This window comes from Dipodomys merriami, unplaced genomic scaffold (assembly GCF_024711535.1).
Source record: "Dipodomys merriami isolate MVZ:Mamm:240054 unplaced genomic scaffold, mDipMer1.0.p SCAF_9, whole genome shotgun sequence".
NCBI lineage: Eukaryota > Metazoa > Chordata > Mammalia > Rodentia > Heteromyidae > Dipodomys > Dipodomys merriami.
The window spans coordinates 24991859-25013784 of NW_027206512.1; the positions used below are offsets into that span (position 1 = coordinate 24991859).

At 34.9% G+C, this 21926-nt stretch overlaps 1 protein-coding gene across 2 annotated transcripts; it reads left to right on the forward strand.

The window, feature by feature from the left end:
• The first annotated feature begins 1663 nt into the window (after positions 1-1663).
• LOC138820721 (sulfotransferase 1E1-like) lies at positions 1664-21303 on the forward strand. 2 transcript variants are annotated; one of them, XM_070012491.1, is made up of 8 exons: positions 1664-1697; positions 8646-8798; positions 10891-11016; positions 12005-12102; positions 14724-14850; positions 16104-16198; positions 17615-17795; positions 20901-21303. In XM_070012491.1, the coding sequence occupies exons 2-8, from the start codon at positions 8657-8659 to the stop codon at positions 21011-21013; spliced, it is 882 nt and encodes a 293-aa protein (XP_069868592.1). In that variant the 5' UTR covers positions 1664-1697; positions 8646-8656; the 3' UTR covers positions 21014-21303. The 2 variants fall into 2 exon arrangements, with proteins under 2 accessions (XP_069868592.1, XP_069868591.1); XM_070012490.1 differs by lacking the exon at positions 1664-1697 and adding an exon at positions 4773-4865.
• The last annotated feature ends 623 nt before the right edge of the window (positions 21304-21926 follow it).

Sequence of the window (21926 nt, forward strand, 5' to 3'; positions counted from 1 at the left end):
CAAAATGTTGCTACTTACCTGGAAGTATAATTGAATCATCAATGACTATTTCACAGTTCTAGCCGGCCAGCTGCTTAAAGGTGATGAAAAACATAGTAAAACCATAAGTAAAGAACAATTTCCATATTTCTCTGGTCTTTGATCATGAGCAATGTGAATGCAAAACTGTCCTTATCCACTTTCAGGGGGTGCCTATATATTGAACCTCTTTCAAGTTAGGGCCAGTAACAGAATATAGATTCCTCTCAAAAGGAGAGCAGTTATCTGGAGATGATGCCAGAGGTTGGCCTGTGCTATAATTCATTTTAAGGGATCTGGGAGTGCTCCCAGGGGAGACTCTCCATTCCTATTCACTGTTACTTTGAACACAATGAACCTCCTGGGTAGCTTTTACAGCAGTGTAGATGTGTTGCAGAACCTCTTCTACTTGGAACCTCTCAAAACTAGCAACTTCCTGTTTGTTCATTGAATTTCTTGGTCTACTGGGTTTTGGACTCAGGGCCTTATAATTGCTAGATAACAGCTCTTTCACTTGAACCCTTCCTCCAGGCATTTTGTTTTAGCTATTTTTCAGATAGCTTTTCTTGTTTTGCTTGGAGATCTTAGCCAGGGACTAGCCAGGGACTGTATCACCATCCAGAGGACAAGCACAATTGTACACCACTCTAGTCATACCTATCACATTAACTTTTTGCCATATCAAACCATGCCTTAGGGTACTTGGGATGACTGGCATGCATCACCACACCAGGTGTCTCTAGTTTTATGACTGTTTTCATTTGACATGGAATTTCCTATGTATATAATAAGAATTTACTAGGATCCCTTTTCACTTCTAGACAAAATTATAGATATTAGTGGCTAAACCTGTTGTTATTGTTGTTGTTCCAGTCCTGGGTATTGTCTCTGAGGATGTTTTTTCCCGCTCAAAGATAATGCTCTACTACTTGAGCTACAGCTGCACTTCCAGCTTCTTGAGTGGTTAATTAGAAATAAAAGTCTCGTGGTCTTTCCTGCCTGGGCTGGCTTCAAACTGTGATCCTCAGATCTCAGTCTTGTGAATATCTAGGACTGTATGATTTATTGTGGTAGTTAGGTTCACTTTTCACTTCAGCAGTTGAGGGTCATTTAGCTCCTGCCTCACTGTAATTCAATCATTCTATTGCATATACATTCAATCTAACCATAACATTTTAATTTAAGTCTCTGGTTTTCTTTTTTTATTTAAACCCTAAGAAATCAGTTATTTCCCATTCACTGATAGTGAGTGGAAGATTAAGGAACATAAAGGCATTGGCTAATTGCTCTTAATTTCACTAGACAAAGTGGTAAGAGATAAGGATGCAAAACAGCATTGTTTTGACCCAATAGTTTGTGTGCAAGCCTGGAGGGAAAGCCTCATCTATAGCCTTGGGGCTGAAATATCCATCTCCTGATTCATGTTTCAAAACATGCCAAACTGTTAGACCTCTTTCTAACTCTCAAGCTGCACTAATTAATGAACAACAGCAAAAAAAAAAATCCTCTACTTCATGAAGGCCTGTCAGTTCACTTAAGATTACTGACTTTGGGATTTACTCAATCAAGCAATATATTGCCACACCTCTGTTTTCCTAGCTTTGGACTTAGGTTGACTTTCCTAGCTTTGGACTTAGGACTTTAGAATTCCTGGTCCTCCAGCTTGCAGACTGATGGTGGTGAGTCTTTCCAATCTTCGTTATCATGAGAGCTAAATTCTAATACATATTTTCTATCTCTTGCTTGCTGGCTGTGTCAACTCACTTGCTCACTTATTTCTATTGGTTTTAATGCTCAGGCATACCTTGACTGATATGTTATTTAGTACAAGGAGTAGTTCTAGAAGATCAGAATTCTGGGAATACGTTTTCTGAATTGTTTGAATAGTTTCTGGAACTTGTTTTCTAAATTGATTGGGTTTTGAAGACATTAATGGCTATTTCTAATAGTAAAGATAGTACTAATAGAATCTCTATGAAGAGTTCATGTGTAGAAGTAAACTTTAAGCCCAGGCAAATACTTATCTGATAAAAAAAATCCTATGATACAAAATACTGGTCAGGATGTATAGCAAGGGAACTCTTATTCATAGCTATTTGGAATGGAGAATGTTGTGGCTATTTTGGAAGACAGTTTGTTGTTTTTTAAGAAAAAAAACAGAGCTAAATGTCATTTCAGCATGTTTTGCAGCAACTGTACACTTCAATATTTACCAAAATACAACAAAAACATGTCCCTACCAAAGCCTGCAGGAGAATCTATATAACTGCCTTACTGCTAATTACTAAAAATTAGAGGTAACTGATATATATATATATGTACACACACATACATACATATACACATTTACATAAATAATGTATACATATGCATATATAATATATAAATAGATGAATGGAAAAAATCCATAGTATATCTATGAGATATTATATAATAATAACAAGTAATGATTTGTAATGTTACCAAAAGACATGGAGGAATCATGAATTCTTATTGTTAATTCAAAGAAACAAATCCAGACTAGCTACAAACTATTTGACATAATGAGATGCCACTCTTGAGAAAGGTGACTTATAGAATGAATAAACACTGGTATTGCTACAGTTTCAGGTGAGGGAAGAGCCTGACTCAGTTGAGCACAAAGGACTGTTGGAGGAGTAGAAATATTTAGTAAGGTGTGGTAATGGGATATGTGTGATAGCATGCATTTGTCAGTGAAATTTAATATAAACTATGAACAAACATTGGTTCTTTAATTGCAATACGTATTCCACACTAATAAGCTGTGTTCACAATGCAGGAAGCTATATAAAAGACTTTTTTTTGTAAATTTAAAACTGTTGTAAGTCTGGACATGGTGGTGCATTCCTATAGTCTTAACTACAAAGGGGGTAGAGATAGGAGGATGACACTCCGAGACCAGCCTAGGAATAATGTAGTGAGATTGCATCTCAAAACATGCCAGGGGTAGTGGTCCATATCTGTAATCCCAGCTACTTGAGCAGTCAAGAAGGAATGCTAAATGATCACAATCAGACCATGGCTGTCCCAAAGTTAGCACAAGAATGTTAACAAAAGGACTAAGGGACTTGACCCAAGTGGTAGTATGCTGAGTCCTGAGTTCAATCCCTAGTACTACTAAAAATGAACAAAAATGTTTATCAATAATTTTAAAAACTCAGTTATGATGCCAGTGTCGCTCTATAATTTGAAAAAAATGCCATTTATAAAGAAATTGCATGTAAGTACTGAAAGAAAAGAAAAGGCTCAGTAGTTGCAAGCAGAAAGGAATATTGTCATGGGGATATTTTATCAAACAGTCCAGCCCCACATTTGTGTTAAACTTTGTAGAGTATAACAACAGTATGATCTTTGAAGAACTACAAGTGCTTATCTGGGATATTTTTCTAGACTGAAAGTACAAAAGAGGGAAAGTTTTTGATTGGTTTAAACATTTTGTAACATCCTCTGTACCAATTACTCATGAAGAAGAATGAAGTTTCAAGTCCACTTTATCTATTAGCCCTATTCAGGATTAGCTCTGCTCTTCAGAATACACTTCAGTCTTTTTGCTTTGAGTAAGGTTAAATATTATTTCCTTTTCATTTTTCTTGAATTCATCAGCCACTTGTATCCATTAATTGTGTTTTTAATGCCTCTTCTCCTAGATGCCTGTCAGTGTACTAATTACTAAGATCCTTACTTTAAACTATGTTTTAATATGGAAGCTGGGTAAATAAATAATTTTACTGATAGCATATTAGAATTTTTCTTAGTTAAAGGAAAATACAAGATTTGAAGGTCATTTGGAGACATAATCACGTGTGTAAGAATCAAGCACTATCTCTCAAAATAAGTGAATTCTAGAAATGAGAGATAACCAGTATCATAACTAATTGTGTTAGAGGCATTGATAAACGTAGAAGGACAGGAACAAAGGAGATACAGTGGCACAAAATGCAGAAGGTTATAGAATTCCTGTCCACTCAGGCATATACTGTTGGCCAGGTTATTTTTTCCTTCATTCTCCTGTCTAATTTAAAACAGTATTCTTAAGTACCTTTATATAGAAGAGTCATGTTTCTAAAATAATAACTCAAAGGTGTGTGATATGTACGTTCTTCAGTAATCATCTGTTCTTTAATCCTCAAGGTTGTTTTAGCATTAAAGAAATGATGTCAAATTGAGTGTGTTTTCCAATTGCCTTGTTAGTTTCAGTGTGTTTTCCAATTGACTTGTTAGGACTAGACTAAGTCTGACAGAGCCTTCTTTGGCAGGTGTCCCAATTCGGGGTCCTTACCATCCTCCAGGTTCTGCTCTGTCACATTTTCTTCTCTCACTCCACCAAGTGTATTCTTTTGAACGTCAACCTCACCCATGTTATTATTCATCAGTGAATGAGTAAGGGATTCCTCTCTTCCACTCTCTCTTCTGTGTGCTTTGCCCCAGGCATTTTCTTGCTCATCTTCAGCTTGGTTTCTTCATACTCTGTCTCCCAAAACTACTGAATGCGATTGGGAAATTTAGGAAATTATGAGCCAAAGATTTAAAATAAAAATAACAGCCTAAGCTTTCTCTATTTCTGAAGGAATAAACATGACTCTGTATGGCTAACTGCATGTGCAGGTATGTATCCCCATATCTATGTTAAGCCACTGCATCACAAGGCCAGCCCACACAAAGTTAATCTCCGCCTCCTTCTCTGGCATTCAGAATAAAAACTCACTAGAAACTTTCCAAATACACCAGTAGTTCTCATCCTCTCTGCGCAGCTTAAATCTTGCATTGATATTTGAAGAAAACTAAAGTAGATCATTCAATTTCTTTCCCAGGATCATCTGGACCAGGTAGTATGTTTATTTTTAATGTTAGCACTCAGATTTTAAGTATCGAATGTACACCATATGTTGCAAAGCTGTTTAACAGAAAGAAAATGTAGGAAAGATAAAGTTATTTTTAACAATGCCATATGTTACAACGCTGTTTTTAAAAAAAGAAAATGCAGGGAAGATGAAGTTTTATTAGATAATATTTAAAGGAACTAAAAGGGTCTAAAGTCACTTATTTGTCATTGAAATAATGTCTTCATTTACCTAAAGTTTTGTTCTTTAAAGAACTGTAGCATAAGGTTATAGTATTGTAGCAATCTGGGAACTGTTGCATGCTGAACATGTTTGCTAATTTTGGTGATGGGGAAAGAAAACAAGCAGGCTAGACACAGGTAGAATGTAGACTTATTCTAAACTTAGGTTACTTGTGTGCAACGTATCAGAGGGAGTCTATCACTAGAAAGAGTTGTAAAAGTATTGTCGTAACTTTTAAGTGAGAGACTTCAAATAATACTGCAAAAATTTAAAGTCATTGGCATGATACTGCCTGTATTATCTAGAAGCCCTTAAAGGGAGAATAGAGACAGAAAGATTAATAATTAAAATGACCAAGTATTCCTGAGCATCTACTTAGTTTCACAGTACTGAAGTTTGATATTAAAAATAAAGATGCAGAAAAAGATAGCTTCTGCTTTCAGCCACTTTCCCTAAATACAAGGAGGTCCAAGAGAACCAGGACTCAAGGGGCTTAGTGTGTATGCTCCTAGAATTTACCATATTGTTTAGAAACAAGAGGCATCCAACAGGAGGCATCCACGCACAGGGTGTTTTCTACATAAAAGGCTGGTTGGGGAAATGGAAGAGAGCAGGATGAAGAGAGAGACAAAAAGGAGAAAGAAGGAAAGAATTGTTTCTGAATTAAATTCATCTATAACACTTTTTGCACAACTGAAACTTTTATCCTCATTTATGAAATGTGTACTTCTAACTTGAGATAAAAGAGCCAGCTAGGAAGCAAATCTATGCACTGTAATGTGGGACAATTTATCAAAAGTAATTAAAAGAAGGGAGTGGCTTTATCCTATGTCCCCAGTGTAACTCCGAGATGAAAACTGACCGTGAAGCTGCAGCTAGCAGTCAGCCCTCAGCCAACCACCCATGTAATGATGAGTTAATTAGTTGCTCCCAGCTGACTTCAAAGCCAGTTCTTAGAAATTTGGCTCTATCCCCCAAAAGTAAGCCACATAAATAAACAAATTAATGGACAGAACCAGGGGGTGCCTTGTATGCACATTTCCTCTAGCAAAAAGGAAAACAAAAGCATTTTCAGAGAATAAGAAGCATGTGTGTGTAAAGAGATTTATTGTAGAGACTGAATTTCTATGTTGCTATTAGAAATCCTACAATTACGGTGAGTTTACATACTGTATGTCTCAGATTTTCAAGGAGTTGAGATTGCTTTTAGGGACCTGCTTACTTTTCTCTTTGGGGAAGAAGAGTTGTGACTAATACTGTTTTGTGGTTCCAAAACACATGTTACACCATTCCTTGGACAAAACCAAACAAATTCAAGCTTCTTACAGGATGGCTCTCCTGGTGTGCAATCTGGGGCCAAGTTGAAATCAACACCATACTGAGTTACTCTAGAGAAATGAAGAGATGGAAACAAATGCTAGAAAAAGTCATATTGGTTGTTTAATATGAGAAAATAGATGGTTGAATACAAATATCTCTGTTATCATCATCAATTCCAATGTGGGGAATGTTAACTTTGTGTGTCTCATCTGTTCGACAGAGAGCTTGCCATGCCATTATACTGTTGACAGATCGATCCAGAGCTTGGCTCCCTGAATATTGTCTGCTATACATGATACAAATTCATATTTATCTACCAAGCAAGCCAAGCTTCTTCTCTTATAATTTGCAATAATTGCTTCAAATATGTATTGTAAATATTATCATCTTCAAAATGAAGATGAGAAAATGGAGCACGGCGGAGCTAAAGCTAATTTATAAGTTTATACAACGTCAAATAATCAAACTGTGACTAATTCCACCCAGATGGTCTCCTTAAATAATTATATTCCATGCTGTGTACACACTAATCATTGGAATCATTATCAGTACATGATCTTTTAACAGTTAAATACTCAGGTACGTGCACAAAACAAAATTATAACATGTGTTATAAAATAAATAATAAAGTTTTATATACTACTATTAAAAAAGCTAAAAACTGGGCACAAATGACTCACTTCTGTAATTCTAGAAACTCAAGGGGGTGAGATGTGAGGATTACAGTTTGGAGTCAGCCTGGTCAGACAAATCCTACAGACTCTTTTATCTCCAATTTTCCCACGTAAAGTCAGAACTGGCAATGGGGCTCAAGTGGTAGAATACCAGCTGTGAGTTAACAAGCCAAGCAAAAGCATAAAGCTCTGAGTTCAAAAGCCACTAACAGCACCCTTGCTTACCTCCCCCACCAAAAAGACCTCAAATAATAAAAAAAGCTAAAAGAGAATTTCAATAATAAACCAAAAATACCTTATATTTTCAATGTATGAAACAAAATAGTAGCTGAAATGAGGAAAATGCAATGTTCCAGATAGACACATGCAGTAAAATATTTTAAATAACCCATAAACTCATGGAGTACAGAACATAAAAATTATAAAACATCTGTGATATGTAAATCAAAAACATTTAAAGCATTTTGCAGGTGTGAAAAATTAGAAAAAAATTTCAAAATGAGTTTAAAAAATAGTCCATCTCATGTACTGTGCTAATTGATAATGCTGATACTCAAAGATACCTATTGTGGCATACCAAAAAATGCATTGGGAAAAATGAGCTTTTAAGCAGCAAATAGTACATTATCTATGGAACATTGGTACTATGGCCCATGTGTCATTTATAACACCCAAAGCTATATTTTATTACAAACAACAAAATATGTCTCCATAATAAGAGATTAAAAAGTGCATGAAAAATTTTGGCATAACTTAAGATAATACACGAAAGTATTCAAAACTATATTGAAATGTATTTGAAAACTATTTGAAAACTCAATTAAAACTTACACATGAAATTAGGTGTAACTGAGCAGGAAAATCAGAATTATTACCCTCAATTTTTTAACTTTCAGTCAAGTGAGTTAATGATTACTCTTTAGTGAGAGATAATTGTACAGATAATATCAAAGGTAATAAATGAAGTTTAAACTTTCAAGTTTTGTGTCTTCAATAAAAACTTCACAGTGCCATTCATTTCAACTTCTTGCAAATACAGCCTGTAAGTTGAGTGTACTTGAATGTTTATTAAATGACATATTTGGGCATTAAGAAAATTCTAATCAGAGTTTAAATCTAAAGGCACCAATAATTGTCTTTTTAATATTTTTTATCGTAAAGATACTGTACAGAGGGTTACAGTTACATGAGCAAGGTAATGAGTCTATTTCCTACCCTTTGATCTTTTAAAATTCATTCTTTGCTTTTGTATACCTTTTCAGTTTTGACAGATTGTAAGTACTCTTCCTTTCATCCATCATACTCTTAGAGCATGCTATGTCTTCCCCATCTACCTTAGTTTTAAGAATTGTCTTCTTATCTTTTTATGTCTTAGATTACATTCCTCGTAGCATTAGAAAGTCTTAAAACACCAGAACTGAATCACATATATCTTTAGTATAACTTTACCTCCCCTGAGTAATAGCTAGTTAAAGCTAGATATTAATGCCAATGTTAAAATATACTCTAGTACATACAATGTGTAAAATGTATCTTCTATTTTTTACAGTATTCAACTCTATGATGGATCTTGAGTGCAATGAAGCCTTTGGTGAAGTCCATGGAATTCCAATGTATAAAGACTTTGTCAAATATTGGGATGATGTGGAAACATTCCAAGCAAGGCCAGATGATCTTGTCATTGTCACCTATCCTAAGTCTGGTAGGTCTCTTTGCTATGTCAAGGTGATTTCTCATCTAGATATCATAACTCCATTTTAAGCCATAACATCAAGCTGTTAATTTCTTACATGCGTCTTTTCCACATTAAATAAGGACAGCTATAGTAATTTTGATATAGACATAGAAAAAGTGGATGTTAGAGCTCTATTCCACAATCTCACACTCTATAACTAAAACTTTACCAGTACATTGATGTATCAATATTGTTGCCAGATGCGGCTCACACATAGAATCCTAGCTCTTCAGTAGGCTGAGATTTGAGGATTGAGATTTGAAGTCAGCCTGGGCAGGAGAATCCAAGAGAGTCTTATCTCCAAGTAACTACGAAAAAACAGAAAGTGATGCTGTGGCTCAAAGTGGTAGAGTGTTAGACTGAATGAAAGAGCTCAGGGACAGTGCCCAGGCCCTGAAGTCAAGCCCCATGACTAACATTCCCTCCCCTGCACAAAATTCTTGATTATACTACAAATGCATGCAACATATTAAAATTGTAAACAATATTCATCTTATATCATTGTTTATATATAGCATATAAACACATTTCAAAAATATTTAAGAGCTTTTTTTTAACTAAGCAGCTCCTAGTATTTAAATCCAGCCAAACAAATGTTTATTTCTTAGGCAATGGTATTTTTTCTTGAGTTTAGGTCAATTGTTTATCATTGTTTTGGAATGTTATCATCACAGAGAGAAATGAAAGTCTGATCTAGACTTCTGTGTCTACTTGTACAATTTAACACTTAAAAATAAATGTATTAGCTGGATTTGGTGGAACACATGTGCATCCCTAGAAGTTAGATCTAACGATAGATCTATCTATCTATCTATCTATCTAATCTATCTATCTATCTATCTATCTATCTATCTATCTATCTATCTATCTATCTATCTATCTATCTATCTATCTATACCTATCTACCTGTCTGTCTGTCTGTCTGTCTGTCTGTGTATCTATCTATGTATCTATCTGTCTGTCTGTCTGTCTGTCTGTCCGTCCGTCTGTCTGTCTGTCTGTCTGTCTATCTTCAATCATCTCTACACTCATCAAACACAAAATATGTTTTTGGTGTTCCTGTGCCTCTTAAACTTTTCCTCCATATCTTGGCTGGGCTAAATGATAGGATAGAACTAATCATCTGATGGGTAAATCTGAGCATTATTCTGATTTCCATTTCTTTAGCTTCTTTATTTCCCCAGTGTGAAAACATTTTGTCTAATCCTATAAATATGTCTAATAGCCTGCATCTTATTGTATCTCTCATGTTCCTTTTCAACATTGCACAGTTTACTGTTTACTGTCACTAGAAATACTCTCTTTCTAAAACACATTTTGATAATATTGCTTTTTTTGTTTTGTCATGGGGCTTAAACTCTGGGCCTGGGCACTGTCCTTTAGCTCTTCAGTTCAAGGTGAGTGCTCTACCACTTGCTTCTGGTTTTCTGAGTGGTTTACTGGAGATAAGAGTCTCATGGCCTTTCTTGCCCTGGCTGGCTTTGAACAGCGATCCTCAGCCTCCTGAGTAGCTAGAATTACAGGTGTGAGCCACCACCCTGGCCCATATTGCTTGTTTTTTTAAATGTTTGTCAATGTCTTTTCATGACTTTGATAAGAAAACTCAGAGTTTAACTGTAAGTTACTTTATGCCTTCCATCTACTTACCTCTGCAGTTTTGTCACTACCCATCTATTTAGTTCTTTGATTTAGGGTGTGTGTAGTCTTGGTTCTAATGTTTGTTTTTTTTCTGCCATTTTCAATGTTTAATTAGTCATCCTGCATTTAAGCAAAAAGGCATCAAGTTTTCTGCCTGGTAAGATCCTTTCCTACCTCACACAAATGCTGAATTTATGCCAGATCTCTTTTAGGCTTAAGCTCAACTACCTTATTTATTTTTCAGTACTATAAGATTAAAGATTAGATAAAAGATTGGTTGCATTTTCTGACTATTTAAATACTCTTCAAGCAATCTTGCATTACCATTTTCCCATTTTATCTATGTATAAATCCAGTTTGCCTGTCATTATCTGTGCATGGTCAATAGACACTCAAATTTATTTATTTACGTTTTTTTCAGGCACAACATGGATTAGTGAGATTGTATACATGATCTACAAAGAGGGCGATGTGGAAAAATGCAAAGAAGATGCAATTTTTAATCGAGTACCTTACTTGGAATGCAGAAAAGAAGAGAAGCTGAATGGTAATGTTAAAAGTTGATTTCAAAAGCTGTATGTATATGCTACAGGATATAGATGTAGAGAATGCTAGCAAATAGATTGAAGCAAGAGTGGAAATTAGAATTATACCTTCTACCTAGGAAACTATAATTTTTTTTTCAGTCATGGGGCTTAACTATAGGCTTGGGCTTTGTCCCTGCGCTCTTCAGCTCAAGGTGAGAGCTCTACCACTTGAACTACAGAGCCACTTCTGGTTTTCTAGTGGTTTATTGGAGTCTCACGGACTTTCCTGCTGGGGCTGGCTTTGAACTGGGATACTCATATCTCAGCCTCCTGAGCAGCTAGGACTACAGGCATGAGCCACCGGTGCCTGGCTAAATCTATAAATTGAAACGTATAATATGAGGTGGCTTACACTGCAGTATATATGCATTCAGCAGAGACTAGTAATATATATGCTAGCATTTATTTTGCTGTGAACTCAATGGGACAATATTTTAAATGCTGGTAAAACACCTATAAAGTTTTCAATGATATATTCGAATGAATACTCATCAGAGATTATTTTAGTATTTTGGGAAACTAGAAACAACCTAAATTTTAACTAACAATAGAATAGTTAAAAGTTGCAGAGTAACAGTATGAATGCATTTTAAAAATCAGAATATTTCTTGTTACTGTAGTTTGAGTATAATATATTGAGGAAGAAAGAAGAGAAGATACTAAGATTCTGTGTGGGTTTGGTTCTGGGATGGCTGTGAGTAAGAACATATTGTTGTATTTCATGAAAGGGTACTTACTAGGATGTTATCAATAGTTTCTCCTATTTGGTGAAATTCATATGATTTTTCTCTCCATAATGTCCTTTATAAATTTTCAAAAGTAAAAGGTAACACTCTGAACACAGTATAGACTCTTAAAATTATGTCTGTTTTTTTTTTAAATCAATGTAAATGCATGCAGATCATTCTAGTTTGGAGAATGGTCTAAGTTTAAGTTTTTAAAAATCAGGAGTAAAACAGCTGGAAGAGATGGACTCTCCCAGAATAGTAAAGACGCACCTGCCACCTGCGCTGCTTCCAGTCTCCTTCTGGGAAAATAACTGTAAGGTAAGCAGAGCCGAGTAGTCTCAGCATCTCACAAAAACCAGGCATTGAAATAGGGTTACGGTGGACCCATTTCAACAATGAGATGTACAAGACATTATGCCGAAAAACGAACTTTACAACTTTGGCGGGGTTGGGGGGGGTGAAGGTGGTGGTGGTAGAGGGGTGTGGGGGGGTGGTGGGGGAAGGGATGGTATGGGGAAACAAAGGAGGAGGCAACAATGCTTGATAGGAAATGTACTCACTATCTTGCCCATGTAATTGTAACCCCTCTGTATGGTATTTTCAGAACAATAAAAATAAATCAGGCATTGGCAAAAATCTGATCAGATATTGCCTAAAATATGTCTTATATACTTGCTTATTTATCCTTCTCACTGAATAGTTCAGAAAAGCATACTATAATACTTACTCAGAGAATCCAAATTTTAATTATAATACTACCATTTGTTGGAAATTATTTTGAAACAATGAATTAAATTCTATGCCTCAGTTTGCTTGTCTGTAAGAGAAATGTATTAACAGTATTTTCCTCATGGAATTGTTAATAAATAAATAAAATTATACTTGCATACTTCTTAGTATTGAGCCTAGTATGTTATAAACACTCAATACATAGTAGCTACTTGTCTACTCATTGTTAATACCAATTATATCAAATGTCCTCCTTTTGCAAAATACTGTGTTTGGTACAAACAAATCAGAAAAGGGTAAACTGCTGAGTGACTGTCTTAATTGTGTTAATACACAGTACCCTAGTCTAAATAAGTCATAAAGAAAATAAATTTTATTTGGGTTACTGCTTTCAGCCCATGATGGAAGTGCTATATCTGGCCATGGTTTTGTGGCTATCATAGTCCCAAGATGTCATGGAGTATTGTATGGCAAAGATAGGAAGTACATATTTACATGAATCTTCAAGTCTTTCTCCATATTGTATTCCAGTACAGCCACCAGTATTTAATCACAGGGCGCTAAAAACATAGGGGCCAGGAGCAATGGACTTTTCTGGTGTTATTTAAAGGTGCATATAACCTAGCCTATGAAAACTCATAGATGAGGTCTGAAACAAGTTAGGCTAGAAACTTGCATGTACACACACACACACACACACACACACACACACACAATATGTAGTATATATACACACACATATATATGTATATATATGTAGTATATATGTAGTATATATGTATGCACATATATGATACACACATTATATATAACACATATATGGAAATTGAGTAAAGGACAATAAGCTGGGATGTTGGATCTAAGTTCAGAAATTCAATGTTTCCTGCCATTGTAACAAGGATTTACAGCTATGTATGCAAGTGTATAATAAACAAGTATATGATTTATGTGATCAGCCCTGTTTTATACAGAGAATGTTAAAAAAAAAAGGAGATACAAAGCAGAGCTGGAATCATCAACATGGTTCTTCCAATATTTCATAGCTTTATTAAAAATATTTTATGACCCAAACAGACATGTGGAATCTGAAAATATCCTATAACCAGCCATGAACTATTTCCATTGAATGTACTGACATATCGACATATTTGACATACTCTAGAAGTCCATGGCCCTGACTTCTAAAAGTTGTAATGGTTGTTTTATTCATAAAGCAATCTTGGATCATATACAGTCTACTGAATCATTCCATATGTGAAGCTCATCAGTAACAGTTATGTATTTTCCAGATAATTTTGTTATAACATTCCTGTAGGAAATTTCTCCAGGTCACATTTTTTTTCAGAGAAGAGTATAGTCTTGTTGTTGATGCTTTCTTGTAACCAAACTGCTTCAAGCTCATAGGTCATCAAAGGTTCACCCCTCTTTACAGTATCTTTACAATAAAAATATATATTAAATTTAAACAAAAGATTTGGAGACAGGAGGATTGAGTCATTCTTAGAACATTTCTAGGATAATTTACTGGTACAAAAGGAAGCCTATAGGAGAGAATATTTTTACAGATTTATTTGGAAAGTATAAGTGATAAAAAGAAGAAGAAAGTGACAAAAGGAGAAGAATAATAGAAAAATGTTCAAGACCAACAGATTTGAGACCAAGGCACGATTTGGGGAGAAATGATTGAATAGTTTATGTGTCTGTCTTTGAGCAGAACATTAGAGTGTAGTGCAAAGTTTAAGGGGTAAAACTTTTACAATAAAATCCAAGTCTGTTTATTAAAGTAATAACCATGATTTTTGAAACCTAGATATTTCCTCTATATGTAGAATGAAACCTAACAATATTTTTAAGACATTATAGTTCCCTGAGATCCATATAATTATGTTTTTAATTCCTCTTGTACAAAGGAGTAACGAGATTCTTTTTTATTTAGAAAACAAAATAATGCTGTATAAATACCAATATGTTTATTGTTGACTGAGTGATTTACATAATAAGAGTAAATGAATGCCTGTGATTCTTGTCATTCAGAAGGCTGATCCTGTCTGAAAGAAAACTAAAAATGTTTACTTTCTTATAATTTTATATACTTATCAACCTCTATATATTGAATATATTATGTTTTGTAGTTTAAAACATATCTTTAAATCTTGACACTAGTGTGGGAAATCTATTAAATGCTTTACTATGTAATTTTCTCCTCTTAGATGATCTACCTTGGCCGGAATGCCAAGGATGTGGCTACTTCATACTATTACTTCTTTCTGATGGTAACTGAATATCCAGATCCTGACTCCTTTTCAAACTTTGTAGAGAGATTTATGGAAGGACAAGGTAGGAACACCTTTCTTTTTGGTTCTTGACTGTCCTGTGATTCTTAGCCCAAACACAGAAGTTCTGAAAGTCCTTAAGTTTAGAACAAGAAGAAGGCTTGGTTTTCAGAGATGGAACACAGACTGGTCTGGATATTGTAAAAAAAAAAAAAAAAAAAAAAAAAGTTAGATGCTGGAGGGGATGTGGACAGAAGGAAACCTTACTGCATTGTTGGTGGGAGTGTAAACTTGTTCAACCACTTTGGAAAGCAGTATGGAGGTTCCTCAATGTTTACAAACAAGACCACCCTAAAGCTACCAGCACGACTATGTTTATTGCAGCATTATTTACTATAGCTAAGATATGGAACCAACCCTCAGTAGATGAATGGATCAAGAGAATGTGGTATATATACACAATGGAATTCTATGCCTCCATCAGAAAGAATGGCATTGCCCCATTTGTTAGGAAATGGAAAGGCTTGGAAAAAATTATATTAAGTGAAGTAAGGCAGGCCCAAAGAAACATAGGTCCCATGGTTTCCCTTATTTGCAATATCTTGTATATGTCTGAGTCAAGCAGAAAAGTCAGATAAGGTGATGTTAGGGAAATGAACCCTAAGATATGTATTCAACGCATTTATAAGATTATTTCCTGGTTGCTTTGTATGTTCCCCCCCACACACACACAGTATAACCCCTGCTTTCACTGTATTTGATGTCGGTATAATTTGTGGAGGGGAAGGGGAAAAAAAGTCGTTTAAATAAGGATACAGGTGGACCCGTTGCAACAATGAGAAGTACAAGTTGTTATGTCGAAAACGAACTTTACAACTTTGGTGGGGGGGGGGGCGGGGAGGATTGGGTGGGAGGACGGGGGAAAGAAGGGAAGGGATGGGAAGGGGAAACAAAGGAGGAGGCTACAATGCTTGATAAGAAATGTACTCATTATCTTGCCCATGTAATTGTAACCCCTCTGTACAGTATTTTCACACACACACACAAAAATGTTCTCCCAGCTCTGAATCAAATTAATGCAAGGGGGAGATCACCTGCCTTTTTTCAACATTGGAATTGTCTTTCTGCATGTGATTTATTCATTATTTTGCCCTTTGCTGCAGAGAATTTTCCTTAATATATGCAATTGATCTTGTAGTTCTAATTTCATGACCACTTCTTATTTATCTTTTTGTTGCTTTTATTTGAATACTTGTTCTCAAATTGTATAGCAATGACAGTATGGTTTCCATTCCATTTTCCCCCTTCTAATTTTAGTTCCATATGGCTCCTGGTATGATCATGTAAAAGCATGGTGGGAGAAGAGAAACAACCCGCAGATGCTATTTGTTTTCTATGAAGACATGAAAGAGGTGAGAAGTCACTCAAAAGAAACTTAGTAATCTAGTAACACATAAACAATATAGTAATTTCAAAGATGTTAGTATTTGACAATACCCTGGATACAAAAACAAGCTGTCTTTAAACAAGTAAAGGACACAGCTTCCCAAGGTTTCAGAAAGAAAAGATCATGATAATCCAGCCATGTTAGCATAAATTTAAATCCAAAAAACAAGAATATTCTGGTTGAATAAAAATTTAACTCATCTCAAGAACAATTTCAAAATAAAATTTCAAAAAAGTTAAAGTTCATGAAGCAACAAAAACAGCAACACACACACACACACACACACACACACACACACACACACACACACATATAGTATAAGAAGAATTACCCATCACTAAATGCTACCCTTAGCACGTAGTGAACATAAAGAAATAAAATTCAAAAAAATTTAATGTATGCCCCAAGTTGTCTAATTCTATTCATTCCCTATTTTGATCACTTATATCCATGTTACTGTTTCCACTATATCTGGATTAATGAGAAGCCTAAGACTGAATAAGTTACTTTTCCTTGTGCAGACAATGTACCAAACAGAAAATATAAGACATATTAACAATCCATGTATACACATGACATTTTAAGTGAGGTAAAGTGAATTTTTTTAAAATGTGAGACAATAGGTTTGAGAATTCGTCAGAGCAAACACTGGGTCATTAAATCAAAACTGAGGTAGTCAAATTATCTGAAGGGAAGTGTTAGGCAAAGTGAAATTTAAAACACAAGACATAATTAATGGGGCAGAGAATTGGAAAGAGCAATCTCCATAGAGAAAACTGAATATAAGAGAAACATTGTAGTTGCAAATAATTGCATTAAGAGATGTTGCTAAACATTACAATACAATGTATGAGTTGTAGGGAGCTTGTAATATTTGTAGCTGTCATGAATATACATCTGATTTTTCCAACTTGAGTATTGGATTTTTTAAAAATCTTGTTTCATAACCTTTCTGGTTCCCTTGGTTTTCAGTCATTATTCCGCACAATAGAATAAGGGAAAAATAAAAGCTGCATATTTTTATTCCCCATATTTGATCTTTCATAGGACACTAATCTTGGAGAAAATATAATTATAATGATTGGTAACATTAATTGAGCATATACTACACATAAAGAACTAGAGTGAACATCTTACAAAAGGCATTTCATTTATTTCTCTTTGCCATCTTTGAAGTATCTTTTGTATCCATTTTATAGATGAGAAAAATTATGGTTTAATTACTTCCCCCAAAAGTGATTGTTTTCATTAGACCTCTAATTGCAATGAGTCAAGAATAAGAAAAAAATATTTTTCTCTCAATATCTTTTATCCAGATAGCAACATATTGAAGTCTAGCAATTTTACACATTTAGTCTTCAACACATTTTTCTGACTCTAGGATATCAGGAAAGAAGTCATGAAGTTGATGAAGTTCCTGGGGAGAAAGCCATCAGAGGAACTTGTGGACAAGATTATAAAACATACTTCATTCCAGGAGATGAAGAACAATCCAGCTACCAATTATACAATGTTACCAGAAGACATGATGAACCAAACAGTGTCACCATTCATGAGAAAGGGTGCGAAAGCCATGGTGTTTGTTTGCAGTTGCTGTAGAAATTATAAATTGTCATGGTTATGGACAAAAATCTATAGCAAAATTTCTATGTGCACTGTATGCAGTACTTAATAACTGTCATGCTTGCAAAGGGCTACTAATAGCTGTATCCTCAAACTCTATCGGATCATTTTTACTGTGGATCCATTATATATATTCCCCTTCCTTTCTTTTTCCTTTCCCTTCTTTCCTTTCCCTTCTTTCTTTTCCCTTCTTTCCTTCTTTCCTTCCTTCCTTCCTTCCTTCCTTCCTTCCTTCCTTCCTTCCTTCCTTCCTTCCTTCCTTCCTTCTTTCCTTCCTTCCATCCTTTCTTCTTTCCTTCTGTCCATCTTTCCTTCCTTCCTTCCTTCCTTTTTCCCTTCCTTCCATCCTTTCTTCTTTCCTTCTTTCCATCTTTCCTTCCTTCCTTCCTTCTTTCCTTCCTTCCATCCTTTCTTCTTCTTTCCTTCCTTTCTTCTTTCTCATTTTCTTTCTTTCTTTCTTTCTTTCTTTCTTTCTTTCTTTCTTTCTTTCTTTCTTTCTTTCTTTCTTTCTTTCTTTCTTTCTTCCTTCCTTCCTTCCTTCCTTCCTTCCTTTCTTCCTTTCTTTCTTTCTTTCTTTCTTTCTTTCTTTCTTTCTTTCTTTCTTTCTTTCTTTCTTTCTTTCTTTCTTTCTTTCTTTCTTTCTTTCTTTCTTTCTTTCTTTCTTTCTCTCTGTCTCTCCCTCCATCCCACTCTCTTCATATTTCTGTTTTTCTTTGGGTCTTTCTAAGCAGGTACTCTATCCCTTGAAGTATAGTTAATGCCTTTACTTTTTGAAAAATGTCTTCCTAACTTTGTCTGGAACTCTGATCCTTTTGCCTCTATCTCCCAGGTGGCTGGGACTACAGGCATGAACCTCTGTACCTCTATTCTCATTTAAGTTTTCTTTAGCAGTTTTCCAACTTTGAACACTTTGTTAAGGTCAGTGCTGCAGAGGCAAAAACACCACTGCTCTTCCTCCTCCTTTTTCTCTTTCTTCTATCATGACTACTATACTGTTATTACTTGTTGGTTCTTCAGATTTGCAGCTTATTATATTACAAATAACCTATGGACACCTCAAACTTAGCCTAACAATGACACCACATCCTGCTTGCTGTGTATCCTGCTTATGTGTATCAACCCTGTAACATAAACTTTATCCTCTTAAGTTTTAACCTAGAAAATGGGTTGGGCATGATCACATTTTTGAGATGAAGAAATAGAATAACAACAACAAGTGATAGAAACTTTTTAAGACTGATGACAAAAATAGCAATTTGATACCGCTTTTCTTGGCAAAAATATCAACATAGAATGAGATAATGATCTCAGATGTATGACCTGATGAGATGAGGTCAGTTTACATTCTGAATTATGTAAGTTATGCAGGGTATTGGGACACCCTCTTACTAAAGTATGAGGAAGTGTACACCTTACTCTTTCAACCAAAGGATCAGTAAGAAGGTCAGGAAATCTTTTTCAACAACACATATATGAATCTTGCCAATGGGCTAAAGCAGGGAGCCTTTTCATGATGAGTCATAAAAATATATATTTACAATTCTATATGCATTTATGTATATTGCATTTATAAATATAATTATAAATATAATATATATATACATTTATATTAGCAAATACTGGATTTCAACTGAGTTTCACTTTAAAAATTAAATTTGGTGCCAGTACTGGTGCTTGAACTCTCCATTAGCTTCTTTTGTTTAAAATTGGTGCTTTACCATTTGAGCCATACCCACACTTTTGGCATTTGGTGGGCTTATGGGAGATATGAGTCTCACGAACTTACCCTGGGCCAGCTTCAAACTGCAATCCTCAGATTTCAACCTCCCGCTAGCCTATTGCAAATAGCATCTAGCTGGGCTTTTCACTCTTGGAAGGCTGTTTTGTTTTTTTCTTCAGAGTTAATGCTTTATGAGCCACACAGCCACTGCCACATTTTGCTGGTTATTTGAAGATTAGTGTCTCAGCTTTACCTGATTTTGCTGGCTTCAACTTCTGAGTCTCATATTGCAGTTTACTGAGTAGTTATGATTTTAGGCAGTAGCCATCAAGGCTAAGCTATAAGATTACGTTTTATTTGCTCTGTCTCCTTTTATAATACTCAATATTCATCATGAGAGTAAAGAGCTGATAAACTGCTATATCCTCTACCTAATTTTCAGTGCACATCTGTTATCTTTTGCTGCTTGGGTTTCTTACTGTGAGAGTGTTGAGGTCTCTTAATTAAAGCCAAGTGAACTACTGATTCATTTTAAAAGGTGATGACTTCCTTCCGTGTGTGATAGAAGGTAAAATAAAGCCTGATTTCCTGAGATAAGAACCCAAGAAGAAATCTCTGAGCAGTTCTTCTGTCTGGTAGTTGCAGAATAGGTGGAAAGAACCAATGGATAAAAATAAACCTGACTATAAACAATGAATTAGATGCTATGGCTGAGGCCGTAACATCAAAGCATATGTCCACCTGGCTTAGGTATGAAAATACATATAGTAAACAAGATTGATAGGGAAAAAATAAATTTCATTTTGAACAAATAGAACTTGGAATACTTGGGCAGCACTCATATGACGGTTTCATGGAAGTTGTTGCCTATCAAGGATATGTGTAGTTTTGAGTGTGCTGTTAGCGAGAAAGTGATGCTCAATAAGTCAGGACTAGGTAGAACATGGTCTCCCCTTTTACCTTTCACCACATACCCAATATTCCTCTTATGGAAGGAAGTCATCCACTTAATTTTTTTTTAATATTGGGAACCTCAGTATTTGAAGGGGGATTAAAAAATCTAGTACAATATCCTAAGGAACCTCAATGAATAAAATACATTACTGATGTAAACATGAATCAATATATTCATCTTTCTAACTTCAACTAATACAAAATGTACGCTTCATTGATAAAATTGAGGATGGCAAGAAAAACAATGACGAGTTTTTAGTGAAAGTAATATATAGTAAAAAAAAAAAAAACCGAAAATGAAAACTAGAAATCTCATGATTCTGGCTTTGAAGGAAGCCTTTAAATTGCTTATCCTCTCTCTATATTACAGGAATTTCAGGAGACTGGAAAAACCACTTTACAGTAGCCATGAATGAGAGATTTGATGCACACTATGAGCAGCAAATGAAGGAGTCTACATTGAAGTTTCGCACTGAGATCTGAGAAGGGTTTCCTTTATGTAATATGGATGCTTCTCCTCATCATTCTTCACTTTTTCTTATTTTAGACTTCAAAAGAAGAAAAAAAAATTGTGAAGAATCATGGCTCAAGATCACATATTTGTTGGGTTATTTATAAAGAGGAGAAATGCTTTATTTTGTTATATCTTGTCTTGTTATCTATTCCTTCTATCTCCTTTTCAATTTATATTACACAAAACGATAATGTATCAGAATGATACAGAGCACACAGATAATTAAGCTAGTTAAAAATGTACAAGAAATAAACATTTCAAACTGCCTCTGTGGAAATTTTTTTCTTCATTGTTATTCCTTCCATGTGTTTAGTGTAGAAACTTGTAGCTGTGTGATAAACATATCAATCAATCAATCTATCTATCTATCTATCTATCTATCTATCTATCTATCTATCTATCTATCTATCTATCTATCTATAATACTATTGGATTAAAACTCACAGTATAAAACACATACCCATTAAGTGGTAATGATATTATATATATAGATATCAAATAAGGGAAAGTGATAAATATCCAGTTAAGAATTATATATTTTATTGATAGTATCCAATGCAGCCTTTAAAGGTGGTGTTCATGTGTAATGTTTTTGTGAAGGGTATGGAAAGGTTAAGGAGTAGAGTATGGAGGGAACAGTGATCTCACAGCGGAGAAATCTAGCAAATACTACCACAGACAGTTGGTATGGTTGATCATCATTAGACAAATCCATTTGGAAAGATGTTATAAAAGTATTTTTACATTCAAATTACTACACATGTGAACAGTGAATAGGTTTTACATTTCCTTATTATCTTGTGGGAACTTTTCTTTTGGCTTATCATGCATTTTCTTGTCCTATGTGTGGAACTCACTGTTTTGCAAACAAACTAGAATTCT

Bases quoted from the DNA above. Each gene is read 5' to 3' on its own strand.
- LOC138820721 (XM_070012491.1), top strand. From the start codon at position 8,657: ATGATGGATCTTGAGTGCAATGAAGCCTTTGGTGAAGTCCATGGAATT. The intron at 14,851-16,103 runs GTAGGAACACCT...TTCTAATTTTAG, and splicing joins GAGATTTATGGAAGGACAAG to TTCCATATGGCTCCTGGTAT. The intron at 16,199-17,614 runs GTGAGAAGTCAC...TTCTGACTCTAG, and splicing joins TCTATGAAGACATGAAAGAG to GATATCAGGAAAGAAGTCAT.